Genomic DNA, 18637 nt, shown 5'->3' on the forward strand with positions numbered 1-18637 from the left:
CTATGTATTTGTTATCTCAGGCATGACGTATAATCTCAGTTGGCAAACAGTATGAACAATTTAATGCCTATTTACATTTAAGATTTTTTATTAAACAGTATGGCGTCAAGGTTAAGACTGATACACTTGGATCTTGAAATGTTCAAAAGCACCAATTAAAGAAAAACTTGGGTGTAGTTAAAATATAAATTGCATCTCTGTGTTAAAAATAAGGTACCATATCCCATCACTAGAAATCTGATTAAAATATACATGGACTTTTGTTAGTACCCAATAGACACATACAACTATTTATTCCAAAGTATATAATTTATTACACAAATCAAGTACAGTAAAACCTTGGTTTGAGAGTAACTTGGTTTGAGAGTGTTTTCCAAGACAATCAAAATTTTTTAATAAATTGTGACTTGATATACAAGCAATGTCTTGATATATAAGTAGCGTCATGTCACAACTGAGTATAAAAGAGAAGAGAGTCGCCTCTAAGTGTAGCAATATGGTTACATTTAATGAAGGTACAACATTTAGCAACATATTGACTTATATAAATGGTTGTGGAATGAATCATTTGAGTTTCCATTATTTCTTATGGGGAAATTTGCTTTCATATACAAGTGCTTTGGATTACGAATTATGCTCGCAATCAAGGATTTTACTGTACATTATTAAAAGATCATCCTCTACAATCATGGAGAGAATTTCCCTAGACAACTATACAGGTATAAATCTTATGCCTCAATCCTGGGGATGTGGTATAATGCAAAGGAACGCAAACTCCAACCACTCATGTATACTCTTGCCTCCCTTCTCCTTTCAGTGAAATAGAACAAGCCTTGGTTTATTGATTTTGATTCTATGTTTTATTACCTGTACTGGCCTGCTCACATATCCACCCCCGGGAAGGGATCTTACCTGGGTTCTGTGCAGGTTCCTACCATTTAACTGATCAACTATTAGTGTAAACTACACCCCCGTTTCTGTCTTCTGAAGATACTGCTCACTCCGCGAAACATGTAGAGCACATGTGTCAAATACAAGGCCCGAGTCTGGCCCTCCGGGCCATTTCATGTGGCCCTCCCATCTCTCCTGCAGCTGCTGTACTCCCCTCGTCTCCTCTCCCACCTTGTCTCAGCAGTCAACAGCAGAGAGGAGAACAGAGCTCCTCCACCAGATTCTGCTTTCTCCCTGCAGCCACAGAGAGGCTTGTCTTGACCCCTTCCCTTCTCAACAGTCAGCAGCAGAGAGGAGGGCAGAACTCCTACAGATTTGTTGCCTCTTTGTGCAGCCAAAGCACCCCGTCTCTACCTCTAATCTCAGCAGTCAGCAGACTCTGGCAGCTGACTCCAGCCCTCCTCCAGACCCTGCACTTTCTGCTTCCCAGCCTTGCCATAGGAAAAGGTAAGGGAGATGCACTGTGATGTAAGGAAGGGTGGTGGACTCTTGGCTTCTGATGGTGGGGGCTCTTGACATCTGATGTAAGGGGGGGGGCTCATGACATCTGATGTAAAGGGGGAGGGGAGGCTTTGGAAATCTAGTCCTACAGATACAGCTCGCCCTTTCATCGCAACCATAATACAGATACGCCTGTGATAAAATTGAGTTTGCCCCCCCAATGTAGAGGATCACAATATTTGGAGTTTGTGTTCCCTTGTACTTGATTTGTGTAATAAAATGTATACTTTGAAATGAATTGTTATATGTGTCTATGGGGTGCCAAGAAAGTCCTTGTATGTTTTTTCTTCAAATAATAAGGGTAAATTGTCTGAAATATCAGCAAAATGGCAAACCAAAAAAGCTATTTCTATTATCAAACCCCTTCCTACAAAGCAGTGTATGAAATCCTGTAGTTATAATTTTAAGTGAAGGAGGGCATCTCTGCAAACCCTTTTGTGCTTGCTTACTTTCTGCCTACCCCTGCAAGAGACTATGGGGACTCATGAGGGATGGAGGGATGACATGGGTGGTTTAACCATTAACTTGGGAACTATTGGCGATTTTGGGATCTCATAGCCCTTAGCGTAGACCCAGGACAATATAAGAGTCCTTTCCCCCCTATGCAGGTCCCCCCTGTCTGTATGTTTTTGTACATCGTGTTTAGGGCAGTCTATTAATTTCAATGGACTGTGCTACATGTGAACATCACATGAATGAAGTGCAAGCACCTTTTTTCTTTTTTTCTTTTTTGTGCACAGCAGTAACGCGCATGATTTTTTTTTTTTTTCAAATATACGTTTTTATTCAACTCAAAACCCCTGTGAGGACCCCACAGTACAATCATAAGTATACATGTCACTCGAGATACATAGAATATACAGAGGCTGAAAACATTCAATACAATTTACATTGTATAGTCTAGTGTAGAGTAGTGGATCGAACGTTCATCCTCAACCAAGATCACACTAGTCAAGAGCCGTGTTCGCTTGGGTGTTACAACGTTGGGGTTCTCCCCTCCTGCTTTTTCCACTTTTCTTAAAGGGAGAGAACCGAAGTTCCCTTGGGTGGAGGTAGGTAGGGGAAGGAAAAAGAGAAGGGGGGGGGGGTGAGAAGAAAGAAGAAGAAAGAACATGGCGGTAGCCGTTTATCGTTGACTCTCCAGAGAGACAGGGGCAGGTTATGACCCCAGCAGACACTGCCCTTCATCAGAGTAAAACAAGATTTTCCATATATCCCAGGTCTTCTTATGAGCCTCTTGTTTATGTTGTGCAGTGAGGATCATATCAACACGCATGATTTTTACATCTGTTCCTGCTTTGCATAAATGTGAATCTATCCTGAATCAACCTTTGTTTAAATCAATCATCTCAGCAGTTGGCATCGATAAACAGTGCATTACGGGGATCAGCTACCTTTTTGTTTCAACACCTTCGGTGCCAAGAGCCATAGCCGATGATTTCTATTATGCTCTGATGTAATCACTGGAGAAACTTATCTCACACTACCTAATAGAAGGTATCCTTTAAATAAGCATGTATAAACTTTGTTTATGCACCCTACCCCATGTGATACCAGGCAGCCAATTGTGGAAAGCAGAATACATTGGGGTCCTTCATAGATTCCTTGTCTGAGTCATAAAGGTCAGTCAGTACAGCCTGCAGACAGGATCAATGTCAACAAAGCAGCAAGCTCTAAAAAAAATACAGTGAGAGAAAAGACTGATGTAATAAATTATATTTGCAAAGTAGCTTGGTGCATGTGCATGTGTCTAGTAGTAATTAGTTACATTCAACTGGACTTGTTCTGCAATGTTGGAGACTATTTGTAGCTTGTTCAAGCCACTTCTTTAGCTCTAATAAGTGTCAGGAAAATACTCCAGCATTTATATCCAAGCAGGTAGCACCAACACCTTGATCCAATTATCATGGAAAGGCAGATGTTATTGTCTAAGGATAGGACAGGAGCTGTTAAAATTGTGGAGCCACCCTGCTCTAGTTATATAAGCTCATCCTAGGTGTCAGGAAGGCTTCATAAATGTTAATCCTTCGATTTACCTCTGTATTGTTGTCAGGAAGCTGCAGTAGAGATGTTAAAACCGCATCATATGATGTTGAAGGCCTCCACCCCTGTTCGGTGTTGGTTGTTCCAGTGTGATGTAGATGGTGATTTTCACGCCTCTTGCAGACCAGTTGTTTTCTTGGTCCAAAATGTGCACTTAACTGTTCTTAAAAGAATGTCCGTTTTCTTTGAGGAGTAGGAAAATTTGACCTGTAAAATTTACTATCCTATGTTGGGCCGTTTGTTGATAGGTTCTTTTGTCTCCCCAATATACAGCTTTATGTATTCCTCACTACAGTGCACTGCATATACCAAGTTACTTTACCAGTGTTTGGGTGTCGGGTCCTTTGAAACGCTGAGCTTGAAAAACACAGGGATGTGATGTTTGTTAAAGTGGAACTTAAGCCTAGTACAAGTTTGGCCAGCTTCTGTTGGACAAGAATGCCAGAAAACCAGCAGCCGACTAGCTCCTGATCGCTCTCAGCCAATAGCCCGGTCAGAGCACAAAAGAACAGCAGGGGAGATCGCTGCACTAACATCGGAACATTAGTACATCTGCTTTGACTGTCATAGCACTCCTGAGATGTGGGTAATTAATATTTGATAATCTATATTTGATATGGACATGGAGTTGCCTGCCTTTCTCTCTTTTACTATTGTCTAAGTGTTGTTCAAACTACACAGCAGCCAGAGCACTCTATCGTGGACTTCACTTTACATCCAGGAGGATCCCTTTGTGAGAGTGCTACAATCCCTTGTCTACATTGGGCACTGATAGGTAGCACTGGTGGGCCTTGATAGGTGGCACTGGTGGGCACTGGCAGGTGGCACTGATGGGCACTGGTAGGCATGCACTAATATGCACCTGTAGGTGGCACTGGTGGGCACTGGCAGGTGGCAATGGAGGGCACTGCATAGCAGCAGTGCCTCTCCCTGTTCAGGACCAACGTCCCCCTGTCATTAGCTGGTGATCAGCTTTTTTCCCCCCCAATGATCTTCTATTTACATCACATGATCAGTCGTCGTTGGCTGATCACTCCGATCTGTGATCAGCCGAGTCTCATTGCTTTGACAATAAAACCTGAAAGATGATTGGTTTCTATGCAGAGCTGCACCGCTCTAGACCCCCCCCCCCCCAAAGTTTCAGTGGACTTCACATATTTTTTTCTAGTCATTTAAAGGAGAAGTACAGCCAAAGCTTGCTCGGATGTATTTCCTCTACGGATCACAGAAGTGCAGTTCATTCTGCACTCCTCTGACCCGTTTTCTGCAGACAGCTGGCTGAAGTCACAGAGCCGGTCCAGGAAAGATGGCGACCATATGGATCCATCCACATGCCTGGACCAGAACCTGGCTCAGCCTCTCAGCCAGCTACTGAAAGCCTAAGCTGGCTGCTCCCACCCCGTCCACAGCCCAGTGCTCCAATGAGCGTGTGTGTGTGTGTGGGGGGGGGGGGGGGCAAAGCAGAGAGCTGGTGACTGACAGACACCAGCTCTCTGCTCATGGAGCTCTGAAATTCAAGTGATCGGCGTTGTTTGATCACCCGGTTCTCAGTTTTAGAGCCAGTGTTGGACAGATGCAGCTTCAGACCGAAGCTGCATCCGCCTAGGTATATATTGTATGGGTTAAATTTTACCATCAGTCTCCCCCTTACATTTGAGGGACCTGGAAGTCCTGTTATTAAGACCACACACACACTGGATCATACAAACAGAGACTTGTTTGATGGGCCCGGTTCATCATGTTAAATATACAAAAGACATGTGGGAGGGAACATCTGTGCCCACCAATCAGATAAAAATATATTGCATATTTTGATAAGTGCATTAGATGACAGATTTCCTTTATTATAAGGAGAAACCCTCCTGTATTAAATTACCAGTCATAGAGATACACATATTTAGAATTCTTTATGTATTAGTAGCTAGGCAAACTATCATGTTACTTATAAGAGTTTATAAAAACTAGAACGGTTTCCTATGTCTAACAGCCAAGACATTGGTCCGGTACATATCTTCACTTACAAGTTCCTCATTTTAAGTTTCACAATTAATATATAACTTTCTGAAATGTACTTAGAACAAACAGCTGCAAAATAGAACCTAAAGTAGCACTCTACAGCCTGAAATCTTATTCATTATTATATTAAATTATTTAACCCTTCAAGCATGATTCCAAAACAAAAAACATTCCCATATTTCTCTTTTAAGTCCTACCTATAGGGATTCCACCTGGCCAATATTTTTCTACCTTGGCGAGTAAAAATGGAGCTTGTTGCCAAATGTACTTAATAGATAAGAGCTTTTAAAGCTGAACTCAACAAAAACTTTGATTGAGATATATTCCTCAATAATAATAAGGTCAATAAACCTACTATGTGTGCACCAAATACCTTTGCTAACCCAGATATTACAGTGTAGCAGTTGCAGGTACATCAGCATTGTGCTGCACATAGCTTGTACAGAGAGCTGAGTTGCAGGTTGCACTCAGAAGGTCTTCCCACTACAGGCTACCTACGGGGGGGGGGGGGGGCAGATACAAGGAGAGGGAGCAGCAGTGACTGATCATTATTAAAGATCCGGTAGAAATACACACCAAGATTCAAGTAGGGATACACATGTCTCTTGGTCTCTTGTATTTAGTCAGGGCTGTTTTTAAGGCAGGGCAAAAGGGGCAGCTGCCTTTGGTTCTGTCATTGTTGTGGGACCCAAAGCAGCTGCCTCATACTTGCCAACTATCCTGGTTTAAATTCCCTCATCCCTTGAGGTTTTAGTCCTGTTCTGTGTCCCAATATCTCAGTGTGAAGTGCTGCTACTAATGCTGCCCATTGTTGTGTAAAGACGACTCACCTGCAGACCCTGTGTTTACATGTGAATTACCGGCATTTATATGTAAATAGTGACAGCATTCATATGTAAATAGGGGCGGCCGGCAGCATTGATATGTATATCATGCCTCCCCTGAGGTCATATCTGTAGTAATCTCTAGCAACCAATCAACAAGCAGAAATCATGTGCTGTAACCTCTAGCAACTAATCAGTGAGCCATAATGTGTGCTGTAAACTCTAGCAACCAGTCAGTGAGCGGTAATGATACACTGTAACCTCTGGCAACCGATCGCAGTAGTTGCCTGATCTGATTCAGTAAACTGATTTTGAGTCTAGCTGCTATTTATTGTATGTCTCAGAGCAGGTGGAGAGCAAAACTGCATGGGGGGGGGGTAAGAAAACTTTTGCCCATGGTCCAATCAATATTAAAGACGGCCCTGTATTTAGACAATATTTATTTAGCTCAGCGTTTAGCTGTAGGATCAGTATTTTTTCTTTGAAAAGTAGACAACCACACCTACCTTGATGAATCGGTGGTTCAGTTTCCGATGACTGCTCAAAAATAGTTTTTTTTTTTTATAAGATGAGTATGGCTTATTATACTTCAGAGCTGAATTTCACTTGATAATTCATCATGTCTGTCGGAGTGTGCCCACCACCATCCACCATTCATCCATCAATATACAGCCGGATGTGTCTATCTATTATGCAGGATAAAATGTAGCCTATTTTACTTTTATAAAGACTAACAAAATGCACCCTTTCCTTGAACAGCTAATTCAGAATAGTGTTATTCATGTAAATACAAGTATCGTTAGGTATATGACTTATTTAGTGTTACAACACTTTAGTAAGGTTTACGGAAACATAGGGAATGGCCGTACCAGTCACAACGACAGAGGCATTTTTTTATGGCCAGGGTGTCATACATTTGTACCAACATTTGAAAATATTTTGGAGGGACATCTTGAAGGGATTGAAACTATGTCTCCTGATGTGGGTGTGGTCAATTCTTGCAGCATGTGACTTGTAGTAGTATACTATACCCCATTGCTGATTTTTGCAATATATGACCCAAGGGTACACGGAAAAGATTGTCAATGGCAGCAATTATCATCCCTAGCACTGGTGTTAGTGGCAGGAATAGTAACCCCCAGCATTGGTGTCAGTCAGCTGAAAAAACAAATACTATTTATTGGTGGTCAGTGGCAGTAATATTAAATGCTGTTTTTTGGTGGCAATGGCAGTAATATTAGCCCCACCTCCTTCATTGGCAGTAATAATAAATCCCCCTTCATTTATGGTCAGTGGCACTACCATTAAACCCACTCCTTCAATGGTGTCAGTGGAAGTAATATTAACTTCTGCCATCATTGGCAAATAATGACTATTAAACCCCTTCTTCATTGGTGTCATTGGCAGCAATACTACCCCCCCAACGAATTGGTGGTGAGTGGCAGTAATATTAAACAGACCTGCATTGGTGCTCAGTGACAACACTATTAAAGCCGGTTCATTGGCATCAGTGGCAGTAAAATTAAATTCCCCTTTATTGGTGGTTAGTGGCAGAACTAATAAACCTCCCTTCATTGGTGTCAACTGCAGTAAAATTAAAACCGCCCTTTATTGTTAGTCAGTGGTAGTACTGTTATACCCCCTGATTGTTGGTAGTTGATAGTTGGCCTGGAACTATACTGGTACTGTTGGGGATAGATCACTCTGCCTGACAGTACCAGAGTTATTTTTATTGCTGGAATGCAGAGAACAGTCAAGCACCCACTCATCATAGTTTCTATTTGCCACAGATCATGTGGAGCAATCTTTAGGGCAGGAACAGGGGCCAAAATCCCATTACTGGCCCACCAGATCTGGGAAACTTGTCTACTACAGTATGTGTTGTGAATGTTCTGTACGGCTTGCTGCATGCATTCTGTGATGTATATGCTGTATGTTTTCTTTGCTGTGTCATGTTTATGCTGTGTTTACAGTGTATGAGCACAGTCTGTTCTTTGTTGCATATGCTTGACATGTAGTTTTATGCATAACACAGAGCACACATAACAAAACGATGTATCTATCATACACCAAAGGCACCAGTTGAAGAGGGCATCATGTCACTCAATGTAGTAGGGATGGTGCAGACATTTGCAGGACCTTTTGCTACTCCGTGTGTAAGGTAGGCTATGAATTGGCAAGTGCTGGCACAAATTTTTACAAATCCCTGCTCCGCTTCTTGGATAGGATATTCGCCCACCTGTTGTTAAGAACCCTCCACCATATTATGTCATACTGCCGGCCTGAGGCCCGCTCATGATATTCCTGATCTGAGGCCTTAATACTTGAGAATAAAGGAATTTGCACACAGTAATGCATTTTTTCGTACTTTACTGTAACTTCCATGACATATAACAGTGACATACTAACGTAGATTTTGACACAGAATACCACACATAAGGTTAGACGTTATGTAGCAGTCATTTCCGCACGTAGTGCAAGTGTACATAGGCCTAAGTATGTACACTTGCACTACGTGCGGAAATGACTGCTACATAACGTCTAACCTTATGTGTGGTATTCTGTGTCAAAATCTATGTTAGTATCTTCCCTTTACACCTCCTTTCCTCTCCCTGGAAGCACCACAGAGTTGGGACCATTTCCCTATGTATACTAAGTCCACAGCATTAGCTTGTCAAATTCTTAGAAATGGCACACTTCTTCCCAGGCTTCCACCATTATTCACATAAGAAGACTCTGTCCAGGCCTCCATTAACCTAATCAAATCATTGCAGGACCTGCAGAAGAAGGTCAGGGGAGACAGTGTGTGTCTATTCCTCTCATGGTCTGTACCACCATTTCTGGGACTTCAGCCCTGCAAAAGGGCTCTTTGGATCCAGCTCTGAAGAAGTCTACATCTTTTGTAGTACTGGGGTATCTTACTCCCATGCCCCATCTACCTTGAGCCCCTCCCACACTGACATAGACACTAACTACATACATAACGTCACTAAAGGAGGGACTTTCCTAAAAGGGGAGCTAACACCTGCTTATAATTTTTCCCTTACCAAACCATAATGGCAACACCACCATCATGTGTCAAGCAAGATAACTGCACCTGCCAACACGTCTAGAAATGCTCACACACTCACAGGGACTGCAGAGATTCACAGCAGGCTGGATTCAAGAATTAACTACCCTCTGGATATATATCAGTACTACCTAATGCTGTCTTGAATATTTAGAAGTGTGGACCTCTTACAGTGCACAATTTCAGTGCTTGCTTACTATAGGTGCTATTTTCTTTAGATTTGTCCCTGTCTGTAAATGATGTGGTCTGCACTATATAGGATGTAATCTGTACTGTGTTGTGTGCATGCTTTATTGTGTTTTTGTGTTGGTTTATGTGTTCTTGCTGAAGAAACCCAACAGGGGGCGTACAGGTTGGAGGAGCTATTACCCAACACGTTTGCACCTTTGTATCAACGTGGTGACCTGATGATATGCTTGGTATGCATTTATCGATGAGTGTTTTTAATCCCAGTATTTGATTTTAATAAATGATTTGTAGCAGAGAGCACTTTGGTCCTTCATTTTGTTTTTTATGGTTATGCATGGATGATCAAGCATTTAAAAGTGGAATAGCGCAGGGCCAGATTAAGAACATCATGGGCCTGGTGCTGAGGATTTTGGTGGGGCCTTTTATAAACAATAAGTAAATAAAAATGCAAACATTTTTTTGTTATAACAAATTAAATTAAAGAGAGAGAGGGAGGATGAGAGAGAGAGAAAGGGGATGAAAGAGGTGTGAGGGGTAAGGGATCGAGGATGAGAGAGAAAGGGGGGGGGTGAGAGAAAGAGGACGCACATGAGCATGTGTGGGAATGACATCAATGCAGCCTGGCCAAGGCAAGTGACCGAAGGCACAGAACCCAGAAGGAAGACCGAGTGAAGATGTTAGTGCCCAGGCCCCACCGGATTGATCACAGCACAGCACTGGAGGGCTCAGTCTGACAATTTAAGTGTACCCTAATGTGCTAATATGCTGGGCATACTTGTACATTATGGCATAACCTACCCCAGGGCCTCTAAAAAGTAGTAATGTTCGAAAAGTTTACTACTGCTTTAATATCACGAGCCTCTCATGGGGCCCTTGGGCAGTGCCTAAGTGCATAGTTGTCAACATTTCAAAAATATTTTCAGGAACGCTTTTTTACAATTGCTATATTTAGAGTAGCTGACATCCCCTATGTTCCTCTATACATCACAATAGTAATTACAAAATTAAATAAATACTAATAATGGGGCAGAACAAATATGAGGACTGTGAGATTTCCTTTAGTTGAACTGACAAAAGTGTACCCATTCTAGAGCTGGTAACATTGAGGATATTCAGTATAATTTTAAAGAACAGTTTTTGTGGGTAAGAGGCATAGGGGAGGAGTATGGATGGTATAAAAGTGGGAAGTATGTGCAGGTGAGGGAGAGGAATGTGGAGGGTCTAACAGTGGGCACTATGTACATGAGGAGTGCAGAGGGTATGGCAGAAGGCACTATGTACAGGAGAGGAGTGTGAAGGGTATGACAGTGGGCAGTATGCACAGCAGAGGAGTGTAGAGGGTATGACATTGGGCACTATGTATAAGAGAACAGTGTGGAGGGTATAACAGTGAGCAATATGTACAGGAGTGTGGAGGGTATGATAGTGGGCACTATGTACAGGAGAGAAGTGTGGAGAGTAGGACAGTAAGCAGTAATTACAGGAGAGGGGTGTGGAGGGAGGGTATGACGCTGGGCACTATGTATAGGAGAGGAGTATGGAGGGAATGATAGTGAGTAGTATGTACAGGAGAGGAGTGTGGAGGGTGTGACAGTGGGCACTATGTATAGGAGAGAAGTGTGGAGAGTATGACAGTGGGCACTATGTATGGGAGAGGAGGATGAAGTAATCTGGGAAGGAAAAATGTAAAGGTTTGTGGAAGGATGTTTAGGGACTGCGTAGTGGTTAATCGGGCCATACATGGATTGAAATTACACCAATTAAGCAGAGACCAGCCATAGTCAATCTATGTATGGGCTAGCTGGTTTTACACAAGTCAACCTATTAACCAACTTGAGTACAACCAGCCTGTCAGGTTTTCCCCAAAACAATCAGTGCTGCCAGCTATAGTTAGCAACACTAATCATTGTATTCACTGGCAGAACACAATAACACTGCGGGAGTGATCGCCCCATTCACAGGTCAGCAGGTGAGAGGGTGTGTGGGGACAGGCTGGGGGAGATACTAGTCAGTCCCTGGGTAGGCACTGGTTAGTATCAGAGCCAGATACACACAGGTTACATACGCCACCATCATTAGAGCGAGAGCAATAATTCTAGCACTAGACCTCTGCTGTAACTCTAAACGTGTAACCTGTAAAAAAATGTAAAGCATCGCTTAGTACACAACAAAAAATAGTGCTAACTTTAGTGGTTTTTTTTAATGAATTAAACTGTTTCTTTCCAAAAGAAAAGTTTGAAAAATTGCTGCGCAAATGTCATGTAACATAAAAAGTTGCAAAGACCACAATTTTATTCCATAGAGTGTCTGCTAAAACAATATATAAAGGGTTCTGAGTACCGTAATTTTCTAGCATAAAAAAATGATGATTTTTACATGTAGGAGAGAAGTCTCAGAATGGGCCTGGGTGGCAAGGGGTTAATTATCATAAGTAATATACAAATAATTATTATGAGCACTGTGAGTTCATCCTCTCAGTCTGCTGCAGAGTGTTCCAGATTGTGTTTAAACTGGCCGCCCTGTATGTAGCTTCTGAAGGCTGCGCAAGCAGCCCTGTATCTCGGGAACCATAGATGATAGCAGCCCCATATTTTAACCAGTGCTGGAGTGGGTCTTTAGCTACCTAGCCCCCAAATGTGGGGTCTCTGTGACTCCTGATCGCCGAGCTACAATCCTCGAAGTCCATCTTTTTTTTTTTTTGAATTTTTTTTTTTTTTTTGGGCAAATGGGCCTATCTTGAGAAAGGGGCCTGGAGCTGCAGCTCCAATAGCCCCTATGTTAATCCGGCCCTGGAATAGCATGGTCCAAAGGCATTCTCTGCAGGAGTGTTCCAGCATCATCCCAAAAGACATTATCAAGTGATTTTGACTCTAATAGAGTCATAGCCGGAAGGTGAGCAGGCATTCTGTCTATTGGTGGTGGTCACTGAACGCACTCGATTATTTTGAAATGTCACGTGGAGTTACCACATAGGAGGAATAGTCATTCACAGTGGGGACGGTTAATGACACGGATGTACATTGGGACTTATGTTTAGAATTATTATCAATATGTTTTGCAAAGCAAAGATACTTATGCCAACAGAGGCTGCACCACAAATTATGATAGGGTCTGGTCAAAATGGTTAGAAGAGCCTTCCACGGTTTCCGATATGTCCACAGCATGATGTGTCTTGTTTTTTAAGGTATTACCATTGGGGTAGCCCTACCTTGATGTAATTTCAGTTTTACGATTTGTTCTCACTTACCTGTTATTATGCTACTACTGTACTCGAGGAGACATGTCTTATGCATTGCTGATGTAACCCTCTTTCTTGGATATCTTTACTCTTTGAAAAGTTTTTTCTGTTTAAGGCCCCTACAAGGGTTCCATCATTGTGAGAAACTTGTTCTTATTTTTTATGTCTGTTTTTGATGTTAAAATTCAATAAACATAATAAATATATTTTCTAAAAAGGTATATAAGAGCCCTCTGTTTGGAAATTCAATGTAAAAAGTTACCTTTAAAAGACGCTCAACGTGTGGCCTTGTATTTTTCCATAGTGATGTCTAATATCCTATCTATAGGGGGTACAATCTTCCCCAACTTTATGTAACATGTATGTTTGTCATTCGACAGCTGAACCATTTGTGCAGAATCTACGGGCACAGAGGATGAAGAGAAGCGATTTTGACATCATCAAGGTGATTGGACGGGGAGCATTTAGTGAGGTAAGACCTGAGCCTGGTATGTGGAGATCACTGACCTTTGCAGGATGCCTAATCTCCATGTAATGTTTAACCATGCCATATGAGGAATGCCTTACATAAGTAACCAAGATCAAATAACATTCTGAACATATTAACTGATTAAGTAAAGGGGCCTGAGACAAGTGGCTTTAATTTAAGAAACGGGAAGAAAAAAATGTAATTTAATCCATATTACAGAGACAGGTTTTTGGCTGGAACTTTAAATAGTTGACAGAATTTTTTGTGCAATGTAAAAAAAAACTGTCTGTTTGGACAGAGTTTGTTATGGAGCCTTTGGATACCCATAAACATGAGCTGATTGTTGCCTGATCTGGATAATAATGGTCCTATTCCCAAGGACACTCCACTGGCACCCCCTGTCCAGCTGTCTCACAGAACTTCCACAATGCATTCTCATTAAGGTTGCTAAGAGAAAAAATATAAAATTAGACTTTATATAAGCATGATTAAAATCCACTAATAACGTTCCCTGATACAAAATACCCCCTACCAAATTGACATATTTGATTGAAAATTAGTGAGCACCCAGGTCTGTACCATAAAGTGCAAGGATCAACTTCTCTTTCATTGGAGGCATGATTACTGTAAAGGGATTTAAACGAGCCTTATAGGGTATAACAAGTTTAAGCTACAGTACATATCCAAAACAGCTTCTGTCCAAGGGACATGACCAATAAAGGTCTGTCAACCGGCTCTCGCTGTACACGCTGGCTGGAGTATTCTGGCGGGTGGTGGGTCCCCCTGTCAGAACACCATAAAACAGCAGGGGGGGGGTAGCTGTACTAACATCAGATTGTTAGTACAGCAGTTCCAACCTGAGCTGTCAGTTTATTTCTCATTCAGTCCGCTGGGTTGAACAAAAAATAAAAATAGAAGTGTGTACAAGGTTTAAAGCTCCCGCTGTACTATTGTATTCCTCCCCTGCTGTCAGAATGAAATGATCACTGCTGCTGGCTATAGTTGTTGGCAGTGATTGTACACAAAAAACAGACAGGTTGTTTGAACTGAAGTCGATCTATAGATCGACTCCAGTATAACCAGCCTGCCCATAGATGGATCTAAATTCGACCAGTTCCTGCTGAACCAGTCAAATTTCGATCCATCTATAGCCGGCTTAACCTCCCTGGCGGTATGATTATGTCTGATTTTTGATGCTGAAAGCGGTACATTGTTTTGCATGGAAATTCAGCGTTTTATATTGTAGGCCTGTAATTCTTAGTAATAACTCACTTAAATCTGTCCAAACAAGAGGCTAGTAGACATCCCGGGTATGATAAAGTTTGAAACACAAAATCATGAATTATAATATAATAAATAACTATAAATAATTATAACAAATACTAATAGAATAATAATAAAATGTATTCCATAATGTAATCAAATCAAAAACACAGAAATTTGCTCATTTGCAGAATTGTCACTGTCGTCACTTTCAGTGTTTGATGACGAATTTCCCCACAAATCACCATCGCTCAATTCTGCAAGTGATTCTAATTTACTATTGATGTTTTATAGCTGGTCTAAAACCACTTTTGACATAAAGGGACACTTTTTGGTTGTTACGGACAATCTCAAGTTTCCAGGCAGAAAAAACTGTATTTATAATATAAAAGTGCATGCAGGGCACTGGACAGACCACTAGGGACAAAGGGGATGTGTCTATTTTATACAGTACTGTAATCTGTAAGATTACCGTGTACTGTATGTGTACTTCGTTTTTACTTTTTTGAATTTGGCACCAATCTCCGCTCCCGTGCGTCGCAACGTCGCAGGGAATGGAGCTCGGCGGCACTTGGCACTGTGTGAATCGAGCGAGGAGACAGCTCGCACACACAGCGGGGAGACATCGCAGGATCCAGGGGACAAGGTAAGTAACTTTCTCTGTATCCTGCGACGCGATCCCGAGTCTAACTCGGGGTTACTGCTAATGGTACTGAAATTCCACCCCAAGCCAGACTCGGGAATACCGCCAGGAATGTTAAGGGGGTAAAATCTTCTGGGGCTGAAGTGGTTAAATGTAACCATATTGCTATACTTAGAGGTGCCTCTCTTCTCTGTTATACTCTGGAGCTCCTGCTGGATTTTGCTTCTAATCCCCTTGTGGAGGCTGCCATTTGTGGATGGACATTTTATGGTTGCACAACCTATCACATTGCTATAATCTTTTTATATGGACTATAAACTGAAGGACTTGAATAATTGGTCGTGGAACGAATCATTTGAGTTTCCATTATTACTTATAATTAGAAATTTGCTTTGATATACGAGCACTTTGGATTACAAGCATGTTTCTGGAATGAATTATGCTCGCCATCCAAGGTTTTATTGTAATAATAATAATAATAATAATAATAATATAGAGGTAAAAATATAAAAAAAGAGCCCAGTTGTACAATTTCTGTCTGACTGCATACCATCGGATCACAGGACAAGCATTGCACAACTAAAATGTAATTTACTGGATGATTCCTGTTATTTTCTCCAAATAAAGCCAATGGCTGGCAGGTATGCCTGCTTAGTACATAAGCATTCAAACTCACCCAACACGTTAAAGAGGAACTTCAGTGAAAAAAAATAAAATAGAAAAATTCAGCAGCTGCAAGTACTATAGCGTTTGATTTTTTTAAAATGAGGTAGTTCCCAGTGCCTGGGGTCCAGCGTTGTTTTCCCACAGTTGGTTCTTCTTAGCACTGCGGCTCCCCAGGGCTTCTATTTTGAATATGGAAGCTGACTGTGATTTCCTAAGGAATCACAGCTCCCCACTGCATACATGCAAGAATACCTGGTGCTTCAAGGCTAGTCCTGCAGCCATCTGGGAAGTGTAGCATATTCCAGAAGGCTGTGGCTGGTGGGTGGGTGGCTGGGGGCTTGCCTAAGTGCACATCATTCTTGGTGAAAATTGAGGAAGTGGGAGTGGGTACCTGTCAAAAAAGAAAAAGGTACCTGCTCCCCTTAAAAGAAAAAAAAACTTTTTATGTCAGCCAGGGACTTCGACAACACTATACACCTGCTGAATTTTAAAGGTCTGTTCCCTTCCCAACAATACCGTGCCACTCTGTTACTAAATCAAGCCATACTTCTACTTCACCCCAGACAGCAAGAATAACTTGGCACAAATTTGTGGCAGTGTTGAATTGTAAGTGTGTTAACTTGCTGCACATTTTCACTGGCAAGTTGTACACTCGCAGATCACTTGAAGCACACGTTCTAGTTGCAAATTTGCATGGCAAGTCTCTTGCAATAGCAAAGTTGCAGTGGTGAGTCTACAGCAAGAGCTTTGCAAGTCTACAGTATGAAAATTCAGCCACAGTGCCCCCTGTGGTGGGATGACTATTGCACAACATAAATGAACCAGAACTTGCAGCAGACTTGCAGGATATTTGCAAAGAAAGTTGATCTGGAGTCATGCAATGCGGACTTGCTGCAAATGCGCAACAAATTTGTGAAGCCTGGCAAGTGTATAAATAACTTAGCAAGTCATTTTCAAACTTGCAGCGCAATTGTTTGCTATCTGGGATTCTGCTGTATGCAGTACAAATGTAAATACAATATTCATCAGGGAATAGCGTAACACCCCATGTGCTCATTCTGTTAATGGGCATACTGGGGAATTCCAGTGAATGCATTTTGCCATCTGCTCGAAAATGAAAATAACATAAATTTTTGGTGAATTAACCATTAACATAAGTAATATAATCTGCACTAAAAAAATATCAGTTTTTTTTAGTATTTGTATTTATTCTGAAGAGCGAAGTGCCAAACTAAAGTGGTAAATTTTCAAAAACGAAAAAGACATGTAAATCAAATGCTTTGTTTTTGTACAACCAGAATTCTGGTTGGTTTCTGCAAGCCACCGTTCTATTTTGAAATTGTTTTCATTCATTAATTCCCATGTCTTGTAATAGCTGAGTAGTAAAATCAGCCTTAGAGTCAACTATCCAGAAGCTTTATGGATTTTGGCACAGGCTCAAAATGCTTTTGGCTCAAAACAAAAGACATGTGTAAATCAAAATTTCCATAGTATTTGCATTTTATCTAATAAGAACAGCAAATAATTTGATTCCACAAAGACTACACAAGGGATGCCTTGGGCCTTTCTATATTTAAAGCAAAAGTTTCAGCAAGTTTTAATTCTTAAATATAAAAGTCCTGTCTGAGAACAGGCACCAAAAAATGTCTGCGATCAAATTTATGAGCCGGAAAACTTCCCTTTGTGCACCCCGCTAAGCATGGGTTCACTTGTTAATAAGTGATCAGCTCCTCTAACTTTGAATGCTGCTGACACCCACCATCTCCCTACCTTAGGCCGCGTACACACGGGCGGACTGTTCGCCCAACCTTGTCCGCTGAACAGTGTTTGGGCGGACAGTCCGCTCGTGTGTGGGCTTTCAGCGGACAGTTTCAGCGGACAGTTGGACGGACAAAGTCTTTCGGAAATTCCGAAAAACTGTCCGCTGAAACTGTGTTTGAGCGAACAGTCCGCCCGTGTGTGGGCCTGTCCGCTGTACTTTCGAAATGAGCGGACTGTTCCCGCTCGGAAAGTCCGCCCATTTCGAGCGCGTGTACAGGTAGGCGGGGCCCGCGAAGGAGACATCGCGGGCTCCGCCGCCTGGAATGGGCTTAAAGGGGAACCCCAACGCCGAAAAAAATCGGCGTGGGGGTTCCCCCAAAGTCCACACCAGACCCTTGTCCGAGCACGCTACCCGGCCGGCCAGGAAAGGGGGGCGAGCGAGCGCGCCCCCCCTCCTGAGCCGTACCAGGCCGCGTGCCCTCAACATGGGGGGGTGCCTTGGGGAAGGGGGGGCCGCGCGGCCCCCCCACCCCAAAGCACCTTGTCCCCATGTTGATGAGGACAAGGGCCTCTTCCCGACAACCCTGGCCGTTGGTTGTCGGGGTCTGCGGGCGGGGGGCTTATCGGAATCCGGGAGCCCCCTTTAAGAAGGGGGCCCCCGGATACCGGCCCCCCACCCTATGTGAATGAGTATGGGGTACAATGTACCCCTACCCATTCACCTGTGAAATAAAGTACAAAAAAAAACACAACACAGGGAAAAAATATTTTATTGCACAGCTCCGGGGGGTCTTCCGTCTTCGGGGGTCTTCTCGCCGGACTCCTCCGCTATCTGTGTGTAGCTCTTTTACTAGCGGAGGAGTCCGGCTTTCTTCCTCCCCGCCGCCGGCCTCTTCTCCCGACTTCGGGGGTCTTGTCCCCCTCTTCGGTTCTTCTGCCGGGCCACCGCGCCTTCTTGTAGCTCTTTTACAGGCGGTGGCCCGGTCTTCTGTCGCCGCTGCCT

The 18637-nt window shown here is 42.6% G+C and overlaps 1 protein-coding gene across 4 annotated transcripts in view; it reads left to right on the forward strand.

Annotated features, from left to right (window-relative positions):
* DMPK (DM1 protein kinase) overlaps window positions 1–18637 on the forward strand; it is an 89637-nt gene that overhangs the window by 19565 nt on the left and 51435 nt on the right. For all 4 annotated transcript variants that reach the window (XR_013262891.1, XM_077455773.1, XM_077455765.1 and 1 more), the window contains exon 3: window positions 13213–13304. Coding sequence is in view for 3 of the 4 variants with exons in the window: in XM_077455773.1 (XP_077311899.1) it covers window positions 13213–13304 (92 nt within the window). In the remaining variant the exon portion in view is untranslated. The remainder of the gene's footprint in view (window positions 1–13212; window positions 13305–18637) is intronic.

This window comes from Lithobates pipiens, unplaced genomic scaffold (genome assembly GCF_037356315.1).
Source record: "Lithobates pipiens isolate NorthernLeopardFrog02 unplaced genomic scaffold, aLitPip1_a1.2 Scaffold_1, whole genome shotgun sequence".
In the NCBI taxonomy this organism is placed as follows: Eukaryota; Metazoa; Chordata; class Amphibia; order Anura; family Ranidae; genus Lithobates; species Lithobates pipiens.